The 18,543-nt window shown below is 43.6% G+C and overlaps 1 protein-coding gene across 38 annotated transcripts in view; it reads left to right on the top strand.

The window, feature by feature from the left end:
* The window catches only part of LRRFIP1 (LRR binding FLII interacting protein 1), a 143,839-nt gene that overhangs the window by 81,622 nt on the left and 43,674 nt on the right, over positions 1-18,543 (top strand). For 9 of the 38 annotated variants that reach the window (XR_012332902.1, XM_073807072.1, XM_073807043.1 and 6 more), the window contains exons 3-9: positions 1,294-1,311; positions 4,866-4,913; positions 6,533-6,577; positions 7,195-7,245; positions 10,585-10,623; positions 14,166-14,225; positions 16,472-16,534. The exons of 12 other annotated variants lie outside the window; for them this stretch is intronic. Coding sequence is in view for 25 of the 26 variants with exons in the window: in XM_073807072.1 (XP_073663173.1) it covers positions 1,294-1,311; positions 4,866-4,913; positions 6,533-6,577; positions 7,195-7,245; positions 10,585-10,623; positions 14,166-14,225; positions 16,472-16,534 (324 nt within the window). In the remaining variant the exon portion in view is untranslated. The remainder of the gene's footprint in view (positions 1-1,293; positions 1,312-4,865; positions 4,914-6,532; positions 6,578-7,194; positions 7,246-10,584; positions 10,624-14,165; positions 14,226-16,471; positions 16,535-18,543) is intronic. 17 more of the 38 variants (XM_073807047.1, XM_073807046.1, XM_073807048.1 and 14 more) reach the window with 6 other exon arrangements.

Genomic DNA, 18,543 nt, shown 5'->3' with positions numbered 1-18,543 from the left:
GGAGAGCAGGAAGCTGGCAGCACCACTGGGGGGTGTCAGAGATGGGTCATGGTTGAAGCCACACTAGTGCCTGGGACCCTCCAAGGCCAGCATGAGAGTGTCATCAGTGCTGGAGGAGTGTAGACCTGTCATCAAGCCCCAGCAGGCCCTGAGGACATGGGGGCCTCGAGCCGGCTGCAGATCTATCCAGATGGCCCAGGCACCCCAGCCCTCCTAGCCGCCCACCGCACCCCCCAGAATGGTTCTTTTCACCCGTGCGGATGGTGAGAACCGACTACGTTAGCTGTGCTTGGGGGCTGTTTCAAAGATTATGAGCTCCTTTTTAATGGATTTATTCAGGAGAATATGTAGATATTCTTGGGGAAATCTGAGTGAACCTTTTACTTTGTTCGAGAACCTACACTAATGGAAAAAAAAATGGTGGTATGATGCCCAGGTGATCTCATGATGGTCAGAGTGCATCTCTTGTTGCTACTGACCTGATAAGCATTTCTGTTGGAGGAACAATGTTCAGTAGTCATAGTGTTGAATACATTGATCTGTGCTCACCCACGTAGGACTAGAAGCACCGAGTCTCAAGCCTTGTAGGTGTGGCAGTGCCTTGGACAATGCCTGACTCAGTCAAAGTTTTGTTGAATGAATGAATGAACGGATGGGTGGAGTAGACATCTCAGTCTTACCTAGAGATTACTACAAAATTAGGAGGAAGCTCTAGAGCAAACGAATATGTCAAGGTATGATAATAAGCTTTTCAATTTTTTTTCAGTTATATTCCAGTGATCACTCCATTTGGCTGGAATTTTCCTGGTATTCTGTTTGTATCTGTTGAATTTTCCACGTATTCTGCATGAATCCGAATGTGAAAGCCTCTTTCTTCACTCTTTGTGAATTTGACCAGTTGACTTTCCAATTAAATTTCTGTACTTTTTTGTTAAACTTTGATCACGGTGAAAAGAAATTTTAAATTGAAGATGAAGTTCTTTTTCCCATTAACGGTAACAGGTTATACAAACTTCTGCATTAGAATAGTAGGATTCTTGTAGACTTGTGTGGACATGCCTGTGTTTCACCAATATATCTAAAATAGAATGTAAAATCTGTTATGAAATTACTGATTATTTCAATGAGGCTTCAAGAGGTTTTTTTCATTCATATTTCACCAGTTTTCACCTTTTTTCCAATATGGCTTTTATTCATATTCCTAGGTACTTACAGAACCTTTCTTTCTGATGTTTATACTTCTGTAACTGGATTTTATATTTCTTTCCCAATTTCTTCTGCCCTCCTCTATAGATCTATCAGGTTCAAAAGGTAGGCTCTTCCTTCTTTATTTTCTAATTTGCATGTACTCTTTTTCCCTTGCCAACGACCTGGTCACCTTTCAGAAATAACACCTTTGATTGAAAACTCATCGAAGTTCTTACTGCTTCTTTTACTGCTTTATTTATGAATCGGTTTGAACAAGAATGCTTAGGTCCCCACTTCAGCCCACACGCAAAGCAGCCGTCAGCACACATTTCTGTGTACTGAAAGCTTTTCCCATCTCCCTTTTCTCAAGAAATTAGAAAATCGTTGAAGAAGAAAAATGAACTCTAAGACAAAATAAAAATCACACCTCAGAGTTCGGAAAACCTTTTGAAATCAGATATTTAAAAAGAAAGATTATCCTCTCATATAATTTTATTAGAAGGGGTTTAAGCTATCAAGGCATATTACCATACATGAGGAGATTATTACATACTGATTTAAAATCTGAGTAAAAAAAGAAAATGGTGATATAACAGTAAAATCCAACAGCTTAAAACACACCTGCCTTCTATCTCCGATATTCTCTGTTTCCTAGTATTTTGTAAAAGCAGCTGAGGTTTAGAAATAAATGCACTGAGCAGGCCAGACACAGAAAATAAAGAGGAGAACAACCAAGTCAGTGACTCCTGATCCAGCAATAACGAAGGAAGGAGTAAGCGGTTCCCTGAGAACTTACAGAAAGTGTTTACAGTGAGTCTTTCCCCAAAATGAATTGCTGTTACTTACGACACCTATAATAGCTTCGTGTTTACAAATTTATTTAGTTTACAGATAAAGAAGGACTATATTTGCCTTTGAGAGCAACTAAGAAAATCAAAGCAAGGTGACTTAATTTCGTAGGGTAGAACATGCCGACCCCTTAAACACCCTCTATCAGTAAATGTAAAATTCTGTTGTTGGATTCCTTCACCAGCTACAGTTCCAAATTGCCTTTCCTTCCTGCCTCTCTCACTCTGCGTAACTACTGTCCCCCAGAGTGTTAAGAAACCAGTTAGGTAGGTGCCAGAATCTGTTTGGACTTCGTTAGTTTTTGCAGGGTCCACTTGGAAATGTGTATTGAAGCTAGAGCTCCAACCCATACACAGAGAATCTAGGTAGGGATTTCGTAGGTAAAAGACAAGGCTGGGGGCTTCCCCGGTGGCGCAGTGGTTGAGAGTCCGCCTGCCGGTGCAGGGGACACGGGTTCGTGCCCCGGTCCGGGAGGATCCCACATGCCGCGGAGCGGCTGGGCCCGTGAGCCATGGCCGCTGAGCCTGCGCATCCGGAGCCTGTGCTGCGCAACGGGAGAGACCACAACAGTGAGAGGCCCGCGTACCGCGAAAAAAAACAAACAAAAAGACAAGGCTGGGAACCATCACAGTATCTGATAGAGCAGGACATAACTGCCTAAAACCTAGACAAGGGACTCCTATCTGGTCATTTCCACTTTGATTCATTCCCATCTGGTGCTGCATCAAGACTATTTTCCTTTCACCAACTCACCAGGGATATGCCCTTAGAACTTCGTCAGAATGGTCATTTGTATACAAATACAGCTAGAGGGAGCACAGGAAGCCCTCCATGGGAAAACAGATACACATTTTTATCATAAAGATGTGTCCAAGGGAAGGGAAGGCTTTCCTTGTCACGGAGACTCAGGAAACGGAAAAGGAAGCAGTAAGGCTCTGTTCCAGCCCATCGGCTGCATCCATCACGGTTTCTCTCCTGCGGAATCAAAGCTGTTTCTGAAAGTCGAGCACTTCTGCGTTCGTCTGGCTTTTGCTTCCTTCTGCATGACTCGCTGGCTAATCATAGCAGTTTCCATGTGCAATATCTTACACCTTCTAGAGTGTGCCGTGCTGTCGACTGCCAGCTAACACCAGGACTACTCGTTCACCGCACTTACTGTCGGCAGGGGTGTCCTCCCTCCATGGAATGGCGTGGAGATGCAGCTGTAGAGTTACAGCAGCTGTTTATTAGGCCACCTGTGGACTCGATGAAAGACTTTAAATACTGATTCTTATCTTTGTCCTAAAAAGAGCAATAGGTAGAGTGCAGTATGTGATATGGGTATAGAATTGGCCAAAAAGGGAAATATGGAAATAGAAAATCGGATAACACAGACTTCTTTTGGAATTTACTTTTTGTAAATTTCTGTAGGCCCCCTCCTTTTTAAAAACCACTTTTTCTTTCTGTCTTTGCAGTTAAGCCGTGAGATAAAGGAGGGTTGATGGCATCAAATTTTCATATCTGGAATTTGACAGTGAGAGTGGGGCTAATATGAATTGAATGCAGAATAGCTTTAAGCCGTTGCATTTCACTTAAACGGATGTTAAAACGTGACTTTAGGAAGTGTTTACGTTTATTTCCTTTCTCGATTTATAGTCTAAGGAAAGGAACTTACAGAAAAAGATTTGGCTTATGTGCTCCGGATATTAAGGTTCTGTATTGTTTGACTTTTTAAAGCACTGTTAAATTCTCCCTCCTGCTTTTCTTCTTCCAGTTTTCTGCTTGCTGCCGCCTCTAGGAGAAAGGGGCAAGGCCATCAAAGAGCCATATATATATTCTAAATCTGGCCGCCCATCAAAATAAATGGAAACTGAACCAAACATAGCAGCAGCCTGTTTTGGTCATTGTAAAACAATTTCAAAAATTGTCGTGTACTCTAGCATCCACTTTTTTTCTTCTGATGATAAGCTTTTCACGTGTAAGAGGAAAATCCCATCTGTGTCATACGATAGGGAGGTTTGGATGGTTGTTTCTTGCTTTTCTTATTAGAAATTGAGGGAAGAGTGAGGAGGACAGCAAAGCCCCATTACCTGAGAGTCTACCTGGGTTCCCACCTGAATTTGGAATTGCTGTATTTAGTAACAGTAGTAGCCACCCTGAATCTGCTTTTCTGTTTCTAACTTGGGCCATTGCGGTTTAGACAGGCGAGCTGAAACCATGGAGGTGTTGGCTAAAGAAAACACCAAGCAGAACTTTTCTTCCCTGGGCCAAGACCTCTTCTGCAACAGCCTGCTTGGTCATCTTGCCATCAGTGGCATGTTATAAAGACGTCCACAGCCCAGAAATTCTCGAGGGCCTAAATTTAGCGTGGCTATCAGATAGCTGGAGCAAGTGTACTAGAAATCTAGGGGCAGCACACCATTTCTCCCCCTTTCCTCTGGCGTTCTCCTTCCTGTTGTAGCAGCACGGGAATGGCTTTGGCTTCTCTTAAATCGTGCTTTATTCCTGCAGTACACCTGCTCCGAAGGCATGGACAGCTTTACAGAGGGGCTTGAAAGCTGCTGGGCTCAGTTTGAATTCCTGGTCTCTACGGAGGCCACCCCCTCGCCCCAGGACTGCTTCGTCCTGGGCTCTCTCGTCTTCCCCGAGGGAGCGGGTCGGGAGGCTCTGTCTTCACAGGCTCACAGGCCGCGTGGGGGTCAGAGCCTGACCGTGTGCTTCCCTGCTCTGCCTTGGCATGCTACCTTGACCCCGAGGCTTGGCAACAGTTTGGAAATGCATGTCAGAACAGTGTCCTGTGCGATTACCGTTGCACTTCTTGCCTAATTTTCTTTCCCTTCTGTCTGTAGAAATATTATGGGCTGGATACAAAGTGGGGCGACATCGAGCAATGGATGGTAGGCCTTGAATCTGATTTTGAAAAGCGTAAATGGTTTGTAATTGGATTCTTCCACAGTTTAATTACATGGCTAGATCCCTGTTGCACCCTAATTTGATACTGAGTGATTTCCTGCTGGACGTGCTTGCATCTGGCCTGGTTGTGTACATCCCACGTGAAGCCTGGTTAGAAGGTGCCCTGGCCAGGGCTGGTGTCAGGTCTGTTCAGTAGCAGCTGACTCCTGGAGCTTCCAGGCCAGCGTTTGTGAGGGTCTCCACCCCGACCAGGACCCCGATCTCCTCTGCAGTGGACTCCCCACTGGGGACACTCAGGCTGGGCGTGTGGCCCCGGCGCGAGAACCTTCCCATGAGCATCCGGTCCAGCCAGCTCTAGTTGGAATCCAGGGGGACGCGTGATGCTGCAATTCCTTCACTCACGATTGCAGTCAGCTGCCCGGTCACCCCATTCCGACCTCTATACTTTGCTGCTGGGTACCCCCCGCCCCAACCTCATCTGCTGTGCCTGAGAAACCACTGTCCTCTGGTGAGAAAATTCCTTTACCTTCTCACCCTGTTTCCTGGCACGACTTAGCTGTCCTCCTTAGTCGGTTAAGAGCTGGCCCGCCCCTCACGATACCCCTGTCCTTACGACCCTCCCAGGGGGAACTCTTGCCCCCTGGCGGGAGGTTCTAGAAGAGGGGGGATTCCAAGAGCTGTCCACTGGTCCCGAGGGAGCACGGCTTCATGGCTCCTGTCATGAATTCATCCACCTGAGTGCTCCCCACCTCTTCCTGTCCTTGTCACCTTGCTGACTGGCCTCATGGACATCATCACGTACCTGTAGCATTTGAGAACCTGACCAGTATGGAACTGTCCTATTAGGTGTCCCTTACACATAAAATAATCTAAGGGAGTATAAAATGACCTAACATTGAGAGATCTGTGTATAATATAAAAGAAAACAGTTGATGACATATAAAGAGCACACAGTTCCGCTATTTAAAAAACTATTAACTTCAACCTCTGTTATGTGTAAACCATCATTCTAGTTTATATGACACAGGGAGATGTACGTTTATCAAGTCGTAAGACACAGTTAAAAGATGTGTCAGTGTTCTCTATACCACTGAGAAAGAAACAGAAAGTTGCTAATTATAATCGTGAGCAACTTTGATGATAAGATATGCCCCAACTTCAGAGACGTCCAAATGCAAAATGGAGCACCTTAGAATGCACAAAATATGGTAGGTGGGGTGGCATCCGTATTGGATCTCCTACGAAAGTGATTTCTCTTCCAATTCCTGAAGAGAAGTGAGTAAGGTTTTGAACGTAAGAAGAAAAGTAGGCTGATTTAAATGGACCACATTCGATTCGGAAAAAATTAAGACCCTGATTTTCACCCAACACGCACTTGCTTTTAAAGCCAAAATGAAATATGCTGATTCTTTGTGTGCTTAAGCCCCCCACCCACTTTTAGAAGAAAACATTTTCCCCCAGTGGTTTAATTGAAGCCTTTAAGCAAAAGCAAAGAAAATATTTGTTTGACATTTATATCAGAAATACTGTATTATGGAGTATCTAAGCCTTCTCCTGTGTCTGCCCTAACCTTTCTGTGCTGTTTCCTCCGTTGCTTTGGTAGGAAGACAGTGAGCGCTACTCCCGTAGATCCAGAAGAAACACGTCGGTTAGTACTGTGTTCATTCGTTACCTCGGCGTTTTGACTGAAGTCTGATTTGCAGTTTTAATGGCTGAAATACATAAATTGTCTCTCTATCCATCTGTCTGTATGTATATACACCTATCTATAGATCTGTATCTATGTCTATATCTTAATGATTCTTATGAAAGAAATTAACTAACACTGATACTGTTACCTAAACAAAGACTGTGAACTCAGCCTTTAGCATTGTGACCTGACTTCGGTGAGGCGAGAGTGAGTGTTTGAAAATTTTCTGAGTTTCATGACAGTTTTAGTGCTTTTTTCGCTATTAAATACCCATGAATAATTTGCAGAGTAATATGCATTAAGCTACATGTTTGTAGGTTACCAGCGAAGTGAACAGCATCACTGTAGTGAAGTTAAAGTCGTGTTATCCAGAAACAGTCTTCTGTTAAGCAGAGGTGCACAAACAAAGCCCTTTTGGCGAAAACCCAGGCTCACGTGCACTGAGATTTTCACAGGGGCCTGATCTGCCCCCCGCCATGTGTCGGGTCAGCCGCTTCCCTCAGAGCTGGTCACTGGTTTCTCTGTGTCTGTTACGTCATCACCTCATGGTTGTTTTCATCCTTTCTTTTTACTAGGCGTCTGATGAAGATGATCGCGTGTCAGCGGGTAGCCGCGGAAGTCTGAGGGTCAGTAACCAGATGGTTGAGTTTGCATGGTACAGTCTGTGTCCACGCTCCTGGCCCTTCCATCCCTGCGTTCGAAGTTCTTGTTCATTATCCCTGTAGCCTCTGTTCAATGGTGGGATGTCTCTTTGTGATGTAGAGAGATTAGTGATAAGCGTAAGCAGTTTTGTTGTGTCTTTCTCCCCAGAGTGGAAGTCCTCCTTTCTTCGTGTTGGTCCACATCACAAAACTGCCCCATTTAGAGTAAGTTGCCTCATTGCTAGTGTGGTGAAGGGCAGCACGAAGGCTCATTCTGTCCTAATGGAAGTGCACAAGCTCCCCAGCAAACTGGAATCTCAGTTAAAGTAACTACAAGTTAAAGGAACTATTATTCAGTGATGTTTCCCATAGCTCCTTGAAAGCTGCTGTAGGCTGCCGGTGGAACACCGGGGCCCATTGAATCCGTCCAGCCTGAGGTCTCAGGAGCCTTTCCTTTCATCAACTATAATGAAATCTCTTCATCACTGACAGCCTGATGGTTGAGAAACACAAATACACATTTTTCCTTAAACATTCCAAAAATCTTCATAACTATACTTGAAAACAAGGCATGCTTTGGGAAGTGAAGTAGAGAAAAACGTGTTTTGCTTAGTCCTTTAAGTCAGTGAATTAATCTGAGCGTGTCAGGTTAGTTTACCCCTGGATTAAAGCTGCATCTCTCTGCTGGTAATAATTCGGTCTCGACGCAGCCACTCCATTTTACGGAAGGACTGTATGGGGCAGAAGCCTTGTTTTTAATCACCGTGGCAATTAAGTTGTGATGTAACTCCTAGCCTTCTTATACACGCACCAAATGTACATTTAATTTAGCTGTTTATAACAATAAACTATAAAGGTGATACAGTCAGCCTTCCATATACCCAAGGTTCTGCATGATTCAACCAATCACGGATTAAAAATATTCAGAGGGGAAAATTCCACACTATTCATGTAGCATTTACGTTGTATTAGGTGTTACAGCTAATCTGGAGATGACTGAATGTGTACAGGAGGGCGTGCATAGGTTATATGCAAATACTACGCCATTTTATATAAGGGACTGGAGCATCTGCAGATTCTGGTATCTGGGGGCGTCCTGGAACCAACCCCCCGCAGATACCGAAGGATGGCTGTACACTGTTGCTTTGCTGTCAACAACTGTCATTGGCCTGAAGCTGCCAAAGGCATGTCCATCGTGGTTTTGCCAGAAAGTTACGGTTCACAGGTGAAGTCAGTTAAAGGGCTTCCTTGCTATTTGAAACTTTCTCCTTAGCCACGTAGTTGTAACTTCCTCACATACCCTCTGACATGATTCACACGAGAGGAAGTAAGATTTATGTAACCTAAACATTATCAATGCAAAACTCAGTTTGCAGAATCTGTAGACAAGGGTCAGAAATTACAGCTGTCCAGCAGGTGCAGGAGAAGGTCGGGTCCTTGAAACCAAATGAAGAAGATACCTTTTCAAGGAGAAGGGGCGTGATCATGTGAGCACAGGACTCACATGACCACTGGCCAAGACGTTGGTGAGCTTGACAAGGGCACTTTTGATGGAAATATTGAGGGCAAAACCTGACTGTTTTGGGCTCAAGGGAGAATAGGAGAGATGCAGAAAGAACCCAAACTCTCTTTCAAAACAGCATTTTCCGGGCTTCCCTGGTGGCGCAGTGGTTGGGAGTCCGCCTGCCGATGCAGGGGACATGGGTTTGTGCCCCGGTCCGGGAAGACCCCACATGCCGCGGAGCGGCTGGGCCCGTGAGCCATGGCCGCTCAGCCTGCGCGTCCGGAGCCTGTGCTCCGCAACGGGAGAGGCCACAACAGTGAGAGGCCCCCGTACCGCAAAAAAATAAATAAATAAAATAAAATAAAATAGCATTTTCCATCTGCGATCCTCCTTGAAATTGTATTCAAGGTTTTGTTTGTACTTGCATTTTTCTGGGAAAATAATCTGTCACTTTCTTAAGATTCTCAGAGCTGATCCCAAAAAGCTTAAAACTATTGTATTATTAGTGGTTGTTTGGGTGTTTATAGCATTTATTTCATTTTCAACGATTTTAACCAGAAATGAGCTAAATTTCTGTGCTGGACACCATTCTTTGCCAAGATACAAGCCTATTTGTTTTAGGATATAAAAGTTTATGGAGGAGCTCCACAATTAGGGTGCTAAGTAAGAGATGGGGGGAAGGTGGAAAGTCAGCAGTGGATGGGTTTTCGTCGCTAGCCGGGTGGAGTGCTCCCCCGCTCTTTCCTGTGACGCACTTGATCTAAAGAAATAACTCTCGTTAAAAATCACAGACCTTGAGAACTTGGATCCTGGGGATAAGAGTCAAACCTTCTAATTTTTACAGACACAGAACAAGCCCAGAGCAGCGAGGGGGCCTGCTCAGGGCCAGGGTGCTGTGACAGCATCAATCCCAAAGCCCGTCGGGGGCCCGGAACTGGCCTCTCCTGGTTGGTGGGCGGGCAGGGTTCCCCACTGCGCCTCCCCCGCCAGGGGGGCTCATCTCAGGCCTTCAATGCGTAGGGCCAGTTTCTACTGTTTTTCATATTTTAATATTTGGAAATCTTCCGTTTGCAAAGTTCAAAGACCCTATCTTTTTTTTTTTTTTTTTTTTTTACGTACGCGGGCCTCTCACTGTTGTGGCCTCTCCCGTTGCGGAGCACAGGCTCCGGACGCGCAGGCTCAGCGGCCATGGCTCACGGGCCCAGCCGCTCCGCGGCATGTGGGATCCTCCCGGACCGGGGCACGAACCCGCGTCCCCTGCATCGGCAGGCGGACTCTCAACCACTGTGCCACCAGGGAAGCCCAAAGACCCTATCTTTTATCTCTTGACTTTCTCAAAATACAGGCCTTCTTCACTCCACTGACAGTGATGATAAACCCTTAAAAATGGAAGAAATTTTTTTTTCTAGCGTTTTGTATGGACATTCTCAGAAAACCTAGATTTAGATATCATAAGTACTTAATTTTCTCTACTTAAAAATTGAGAGTGACACATCTGTTGACCTTTTGCCTAATGTAAATAGAATGCTTTAGGTAGAGGAGGAGAAAGGATTGCTCAGACTGCTTCAGATTCCATGAATTAGGGCAACAGCTGCCACGGAAGTTTCATTTAATGCTAATGGATTTTATGGTAATGCTAATGTAATTGCGTTTGTAAATACATACGAGATTCTAGAAGTCATGAAAATAGTTGAATTTCATTAAGATTTTCAAGATTGCCTGTTTTTTGTTTTATGTTTGTGTTATGCCTTAGGTAGCTTTTTAATTGATTTTGGGCAACTCTTTTGTGTTGTTTTTCTCTTCCATCCCACCTCTGACAGTCGCAGCCTGACTTGGAGTACGGGGGTCCCTACGCTTGGGTGAGACGAACATGTGGCCTGATCCTAATAGTGTTGTGTGGGAGATAATAACCTGTGGCGTTTCCAGTAATCTCATGAGCATTTGTACACCTTTGTTTTAAAAGACACATGCCACGCACCTGTTCTTACCTGGGGACTGAGGGCCGGAGGGCAGGTGCACACACCACAGTGAGCTCTCTTCTTCCCAGAGCCTCCTGGGTACAGCTCTGACCCTCATGGGTGGGTCTGGAACCCAGGTGTGGGTGCTTGACCATCTCCCGCACCCGGCGGCCTGTGAGCACCGCTGTCTGCCAGGCTTTGGGGTAGCAGCTGCAGACACCAGATGGGAAGGATGGGTCTTCTTCAGGGAACTCAAGTCAGATCAAGAATTCCCAAGCCTCTACATTTCCTTTAAAAGATTGAATTTAAAGTCATTTTATCTAATGAAAAATTGATTGTTTTCTAATCTGTATCCTTTCAAATTAAATGTCCCAGATGGCTCTTTGGCCAGAAAGTGCTCTTTGAGAAAGACCCCAAATCCAGTAACAAAAACGAAGCCTTTAGATTTAAATTCAGAATTTCCCTTCTTACATCCATCTAGAAGAGTTTGATCGCCTTATGCTTTCTGAAAACCTGTAAGCTTAAATTACACTAAAAGGAAGAAAAATGTAATCTCACCAGCATTAATCACACTCAGCATTAAAGTGACTCAGCACTGAAATTATTATAGCAGATCATACACTTCTTCACTTGAAGGGCTTTTTCCAAAAGGATTTTGTGCTTCATTCATTCCATTGCATTGAAAAAATAGCCAGCAAACTCCGGTTTTTAAAATATATTTTTACCCTTAAGATGACAATTAACAGGACCATACATCGGCACAGCACGCTTGTCCCCGGAGTCTCCCGGTGAGGCTGCTGTCCTCCCCTTTAAAACTAGATTGAGTGCATCAAGGATTGCACTTCAAAGCTGTGATTTTGCCTTGCTTATTTTGTTTCCCATCTCTAACGCCCTTGAAGGTGCTCTGTCTTTTGACTCAGTAGAAGAATACCTAAAACCATTCATGAAAATAATAACAGTTGCGTTTCGCATGGTCACGCATGAAGTTGGTTGTGCTTCGACAGCACTGCATGGAGTCGTTAGCATTCTGACTAATCACGTTACCATTAGAATAATAGGTTTTGATGGGACATTTATTCTTGTATCTGACTTATCCTCTTTTAGAAAATGCTGATTGGTGAATGTCTTTATTTTGTTCTGTCTTAGAGCAGTGCTTCTCAGTGTCACTATATGTAAGATTCACCTGGGGAACTTGTTAAAATGCATATTCCCGGGCCTCCGGGTATTCCGATGTCCTGGGATGGGAAGCACGCCCCGTGACCAGGATGCAGGTGGTCTGAGGAGTGTTGAAAAACAATTCTGTAAAACAAAGCTGGGTGAACATCCGAGACCTGACTTAAGATGAAGGTGATATATGCCTTCTGTGGACTTTTTACTCTAATGTTGTTACAGTTAATTTTCAACTCTCCTTATTACCCTCTTATGCCACTAAAAACAGCTCCACCCATCTGAATTCAACACAGAAAAACTACCCAAGAGGAGAAAGTTGGTGTGTTATTTAAGAAGGTCACAGTACTTCTCACTACAGAGATGTTGTTGGTGAGGTCTATACATTTGGGAGTACGTTGTAGGGATACGTTCTCTATGACAGTTTCATTACAACAGAAAAGTGTGGTTCCACAAAGCCTTCAAAAGAAGGGTTTTTCCTGCATTTTCATGGAAGGCCAGAAGAGAAGGGGACAACTGAAGGAGGGCCTTTGCTCTCCCAACCTTCACCCACCCTCTGCTTTACGCTGCAGGCTAAATGAGAGAATGAGAAGATCAAAAAGGAGAAATCCATCTACAGCAGTATGTATTTTATAAGCAACAGTGGAAAGCCAGAGGCTTTATATATGTAATACATTTTTCTTCCTTATTTATTAGCAAGGGGAAAGTCGTCTAAAATTGATTGACGTTAGCCTTCAATATTAATTTTTTCCAGAAACTAGCTTCTAAACAGATATCAAAGGAATAAGACTGAGGTCTGAGATAGACGAGTCCTTGACATGCAAGATTATTTCTCTCGAGAGAGAAAAAAAGGAAATTAGACTGAATAAAAATTCCTGCCAATCTCCAAAGGTTTTTTTACTAGCAAATTTATTTCAGAAATGTTTTAATATACCCATAGTTTTAAATTTTAATTTTGAAGGATTTCTACATACTCTTTTTCATTTAGAAACTTCGAATAGACTTGCTTTTGAATTGTAACACAAGTAAGTACACAGTTTTATAGTCAGGGTTTCATGAATCTGGATTTATAATCTGCCCGGAAATCCATATATGTATTCTTCATCGACGTCACAGCTGCATAATACGTGCTGAACCGTCTCCCCTCCCCCGAACTTTTAACAAGGAAACGTATCCTGTCCTTCCTCGGTACCAAGCACTTAACCATACAGTCAGCACTGATCTGGGCACCCATTCTAAGCAGCTTTAATCCTCACAATGGCCTTGTAAAGTATTTATTACCATGCACGTTTTCACAGCCAAGGAGGTAGAGAGGTTCCAGTGGATTAAATTAACTTGCCCAAAGTCATATGACAAAGCTTCTGCTTGGAATCTGGACTCAGGTCCACGATCCCTGGCATCTCCTTCCATTTTTAGCAGTTGTGGGGACTGCTCCTCCTTTTTCTGTCTCAGGAGCTGGTCATGTCCCTGACACTTGGCGGCTCTTATCTTGAATCAGCGGAAATTTCCTTATAGATGAATGAGAGCAGTTCTAGAGCCCGAGCTTTGGCTGGGAATTGGGAAGAGAAGGAAGACAAGCATATGCTTAACTTAATCATTCTCTTTTTTTCTGGAGAACAAATTATGAACTCATAAAATATGTGCTCAGATTTCACTTTGAAAAATAAAGTAGGAGGACTGGATGAATGAAAAACTGATAGAGAGGATGTCCTGCCACGATAGACATTTTTTCCATGATGAACGTTTGCATTTAATTATAAATTGAGTAGAAGCTCTCTCTGAATCTTCTGAATACAGCTTCATGATGAGCCGTGGTTTTTAAGGACTTCATGCTGAACCAAGAACGCAAGACGAATTGACTCAGGTGGAAGTCATCAGCCCACGTTGCCTGACATCCAGGCTCCTCACAGGCTGGGATTCCCGCATCATCAGCACAAAACTGGAACCAAAAACTGCCGAGGAAATCAAGTGCACCCAGGCCCATGCGCCTCACTCCATGGGGACTTGGCATTTCCTCCTGTCCCCGAGTGAGTGCCCCGTAGTCACAGTGACACTGTGATCCGCCGACGGGGCTGGTTTCTCCTGAGGTGTAGTCGAGCAGATCAGGAGCGTGGAGGCAGCGGGGGGCCTGCCGGGATGTGTGCTACCTTGGCCGTGTCCATCCGCTCCACTCCAAAAACTCACTTTGTACCTGGCTAATTCTTCCCTGCTCATCTGTACCTGTGTCTGCCTTTGTATACTGATGTCCGTTTTTCTCCTTTTCTTCGCTGAAACAGACAAATGGTTATGATGGAGAATTATACGGATCCCAGTCCCTGAATAGAAGATCTGGCAGGGTTAGTAAATTTGCGTGACACAAAATTCAAACAGGTTGCTGCAAAGCTTTTCTAAAATATCGCTAAATTTAGCTTCTTTGGTTATTTTCTGTTATAGTAGTTCTGTGTGTGTGTGCATGATAGAATGAAAGCTAATGTTTTTCAGTTGGTTAGCAATGTTAGACTGTTCGTCTTCTAACATTCTAAGTGTTAAGGTAAGAGATCGACATTGAAAGGAATCTCTTAGGTATTAAAAGGTCGAATTAAGTACTAGCTCCTTCATTATTTTATTGCCCTGGGTGTATGTGTGTAATGTGCATATGAAGTGTATTCCACTCTCAAACATACTTAAATTCAACATTTCCACTGTTGCCCACCTCTCTCATTCGTAATTTCAACGACACACACCCTAGAGCCTGTGTTTTGCTGACCACTGAGATGCTCGCAGTACTCATAGCTCCAGGGAAGGAAGCAGAAGACGAGCTGAGGGATGCTGTGGGGGGGGGGGGGGGAGAGGAAGAAATGAACCAATAGCAGGGCAGCCAGTAAGAAGTGGGGGAGGTCTCGGTTTACCAAGGAAGTCATTGGGGATTTCAGGTGGTTAAACCAGATACATTTTAATTCAGTTTCTTGACCTGCCGCAGATCTCTTATACATTAAATTATCTAAAATCTTCCTGTTCCTGCATTTGCTTCATTTATTTTCTTGTAGGAATACATTTTACTAGCTGTATAAAACAGTATTTCTTTTCATTTGCTGTAATTATATTAAGCAATATCATATATACGTTTAAATTATGTTTTCAGGGTTCAAAGCGGTAACGGGACACCCCCTTAGCGTTCTGAAACTGGCCAGTCAGGTTTTACCTTCTTGTTCCTATGCAGGATTGCATACACTTCTGTTGCAGCTCAGCTTTTCTCATTCCAAACTAAAAAATCTTCCCAGTTTAAAGGCTGTGTCTTCCTATCTATGTTGCCTTTTGCACTGACAGCCTTTGGACTTTCTCAAGCTCTGTCATGTTTTTCTTTAAGGTCATACAGCACTCCGGGGACAGAAGCAAGCGACATCCATTCAGCTCTTATAGGATGTTGACAGTTTTGCTTCCTGTGCTCAGCATCCCTGAGGGCTGTTTAGTGCTGGCTTTATAGGACAGGAGCTCTGATGGCTTCCCACTGCTTGTTGGGCTTAAATTGACTAGTTAGTAACTTTTCACCCTAAATGCATAGTTTCACCATATCGATCACAAAGAATCATAGTTCAGAGTTGGAAGTTACTTTAGAAGTTCTTTAGTCCAACTTCTACCCAATATTACATCCTTCTCTAGAGCATCCCAAACATGTAGTTGCCAGCGTGTTTGTGACCATACAAGGTGGCATCAATCTTTACGTCGTACATATCTCCATATAGTTTAATCTTTGATTTTTACGTTGAAACGGTAGAAGTGTGCCTTATGATTTAGCTTAGAGTAAGTAATGCCTCTAGAAATCAGATACAAAAGAACTTGATTATAAAACTGTTCACCACAGAGTGAAATTGGATATAAAATTGATTTAATAAATAATCGAGAAATACTGGGTTGGCCAAAAAGTTCGTTCGGGTCACAAAAACCCAAACTTTTTGGGTGACCCCATATAATGATTGAAGGACCAAGTAACGTACTTCTAATGTAGCATCTTATATAGGAGCAGGAAACTCCAGGAACAGTGTAAGGATGGGCTTGGAGAAAAATTGGATGGGAAATGGGAAATTTCATAGACGTCAGAAGTACCAGCCTGTGGGCAGGAAGGAGATGGCCAAGACTGATGGTGTTTGTTTCCTCCCTGGAGCCTTGGGGCTGAGCTGCAGCCCTCAGACGTGCTGGGCTGAGGAAAGAGTGAAAATCGTGCAGTACATGGAATTTTAGTTACCTAAGAAGAGATGTCATATGGAAAGTCTAGACTAAGGTTATAGATGGTCCATCATGAGACTTAATAAGGAATTACAGATAATAATAGCTAAATTTAAATATAAATAGTTAAGTAATGATAATAGTTAAATCACACGACCTCACTGAGATATAAACACTGAAAAGTAAAACACAGCTTAGAACCCCTAGTGGTTAAGATTTTCTGCTGTAGTAGCGGGTATCAGTTCTCTAGCTGCCTCTGCGTTCCTGGAGTACTAATACTGGTTTGGTTGTGTCATTCCATATTTGCCTTTTGACCGGGTGGTGCTTTGGGGAGAGGAGGGAAGTGCTCATCACTTACCTTGTCTTCTTTGCTGCTCAGAATTCCAGCTACAGCGGTGACAGCAGATTCTCTACTTTGTCGTCATCCAGAGAGGACACCTTGGTTGGTTTCCATTTAAATCTTTCACATCCTCTCTGCAGAAACTACAGGTTTTGTAGCATGCAATCCCATATGTGTAAATTCCACTCTCTTTTCTCTTTGAATGTCTATTTTATGAAGTTTCCTTTGGATAACTGTTAAAGTCCATTTTGGGGTGGTAATTAACATGATATATTTAATTCGGATTTAGCCCACTCTCTTGCATTTGAATTCAGATTCAAATGTTTGAATGCAGATTGTGGGGTTGAGTTAGGCACGGTGAAAGAAGGTATGTGGCTGTGTAGTAGTTGGAATTAATCAAAAGGGAAAGAAGAAAGCCCTGAAATTCTTCCCTTGAGAATTCTTGAAAGCAGAATTACTTTGCAGGGTACATGCATACTTGGGGCAATTTCACAAGGATGGAATAGACTTGGAATGAAAATCAAATCAAATCCAAACGGCCACACAATAACATTCCTTCCCGTACTTTAAGAACATACACCAATCTTGATAGGCGAATATTTCTCAATTATTTAAGAGCCCTAATAGGTAAGGCTTGTTCATCCTACCTAGGTGAGATTTGTATTCACTCAGCAAACATAAGGGAACTAGTTTAGGTAGGGAAGTCACAGAGACAAGCAGGTGAGTTAGGTCCTCCGGAAGCATTTACTTGTAAAACAGAAGACAGACCCCCCCCCCCCCCGCCCCCGGCCCCCTGCCCCTCGCACTAGTGCAGAAACTGATTTTGCCAGGAAGTGTCTTAACAAAGAATGTCAACTGAATCTTAAAGAATACGTAGGGGAAAAGAAAATAAATAGAAACTAGCCAGGTAGAGCCACAGTAGTCTAACCCTAGTCCTTCCGTCGTCCTCACCCCTGTCGTGCCTCAGCCCCGCCCCCAACTTTCTACTCCTGCTGCGTGGGGAGGGCGGAAGGGGGCGTTCCAGACACTGCCGCAGCTTCTCCCTCTCTCCATCAGCTTGCCCACGCCCCAAACCCCCACCGCTGCCCCCCATAATAATAAATACTCCAACCCTTCCTTCCCCTAGTATGTGAACTCTGACAATATAAAATCAACTGTAAGCACCAAAGGATTGGTGGGTTTTGACACCTTGAGTTTTTTGTGTATTGTGTGCATTTTCTTAATTCAGCGGGAGATTTTGCTGTTGAAAAGAGCACTTCGTCATTCAGAAAACTTTACTTCCAAGCTTAGATACTTTCTGTAAAATAGAACATGGTGTTAGTTATCTAATACTTGGATGTGAATTATTCACCAAAATTAATTGACAAAATGGCTTCTACCCAGGGCATTCTCCCAACCACTGGAACAAGTTTCAGGGTTTGTGTTAAAATATTAGAAACTTTCTCCCTGCGCACCCCAGGATTCCACTTGCCTGCCCCTCAGGTCATTCTGGTGCACCTGATCCGAGGCATAGGAACAATAGGCACAAGTTACGGGATCTCGAAAGGATGGGGAGATGTCTTAGCGTGCCACCAAGTTACCTGAACAGAACTACTTCATCCCCTTCAAGGGCTGCCCTGGGTTTGCGTAATCAGTAGAATACTGCTGACATGGAAATCTGAAACAGCTAGCCTCCTCTTCAAGGGTCCTTTAATGTGGATAGGACATTGTATTTGGGGAAACCGCTAATTTATATAGTAGTATTCCCCAGAAATCTCGTATAGACTGTTGGTCTCAGAAATGTCCCACTGAATCTATCATGTCTTCTATGAATCCTGAACACATGCGCATTGTGTAAATACCTAACCAAGCCCAAGATCATCTCCAATGAAATATTTTATTACGTAGAATAGAGGTTACTATCTCTGCAAATTCCTGATTTTGAGTTTTTCCCACCAAACTGTAAAAATTAGAATTTGCTTTAGAGAGACCTTCAAAATCCCACTGACCTTGCTATCAGTTCAAATTAATGAAACCTGTTTTTGCCTGTGTGTAGACTCTCAAGTCCTCATTTAGTCCCAGGTAATAGTTCTGTCAGTTAACTGGACTGCCTTATTGCCTTCCCCTCATTC

Source organism: Tursiops truncatus, chromosome 7, assembly GCF_011762595.2.
Source record: "Tursiops truncatus isolate mTurTru1 chromosome 7, mTurTru1.mat.Y, whole genome shotgun sequence".
NCBI classification, from domain to species: Eukaryota; Metazoa; Chordata; class Mammalia; order Artiodactyla; family Delphinidae; genus Tursiops; species Tursiops truncatus.
The sequence above is the reverse complement of the archived record's forward strand: the minus strand, read 5'-3'. Positions and strand labels throughout refer to the sequence as shown.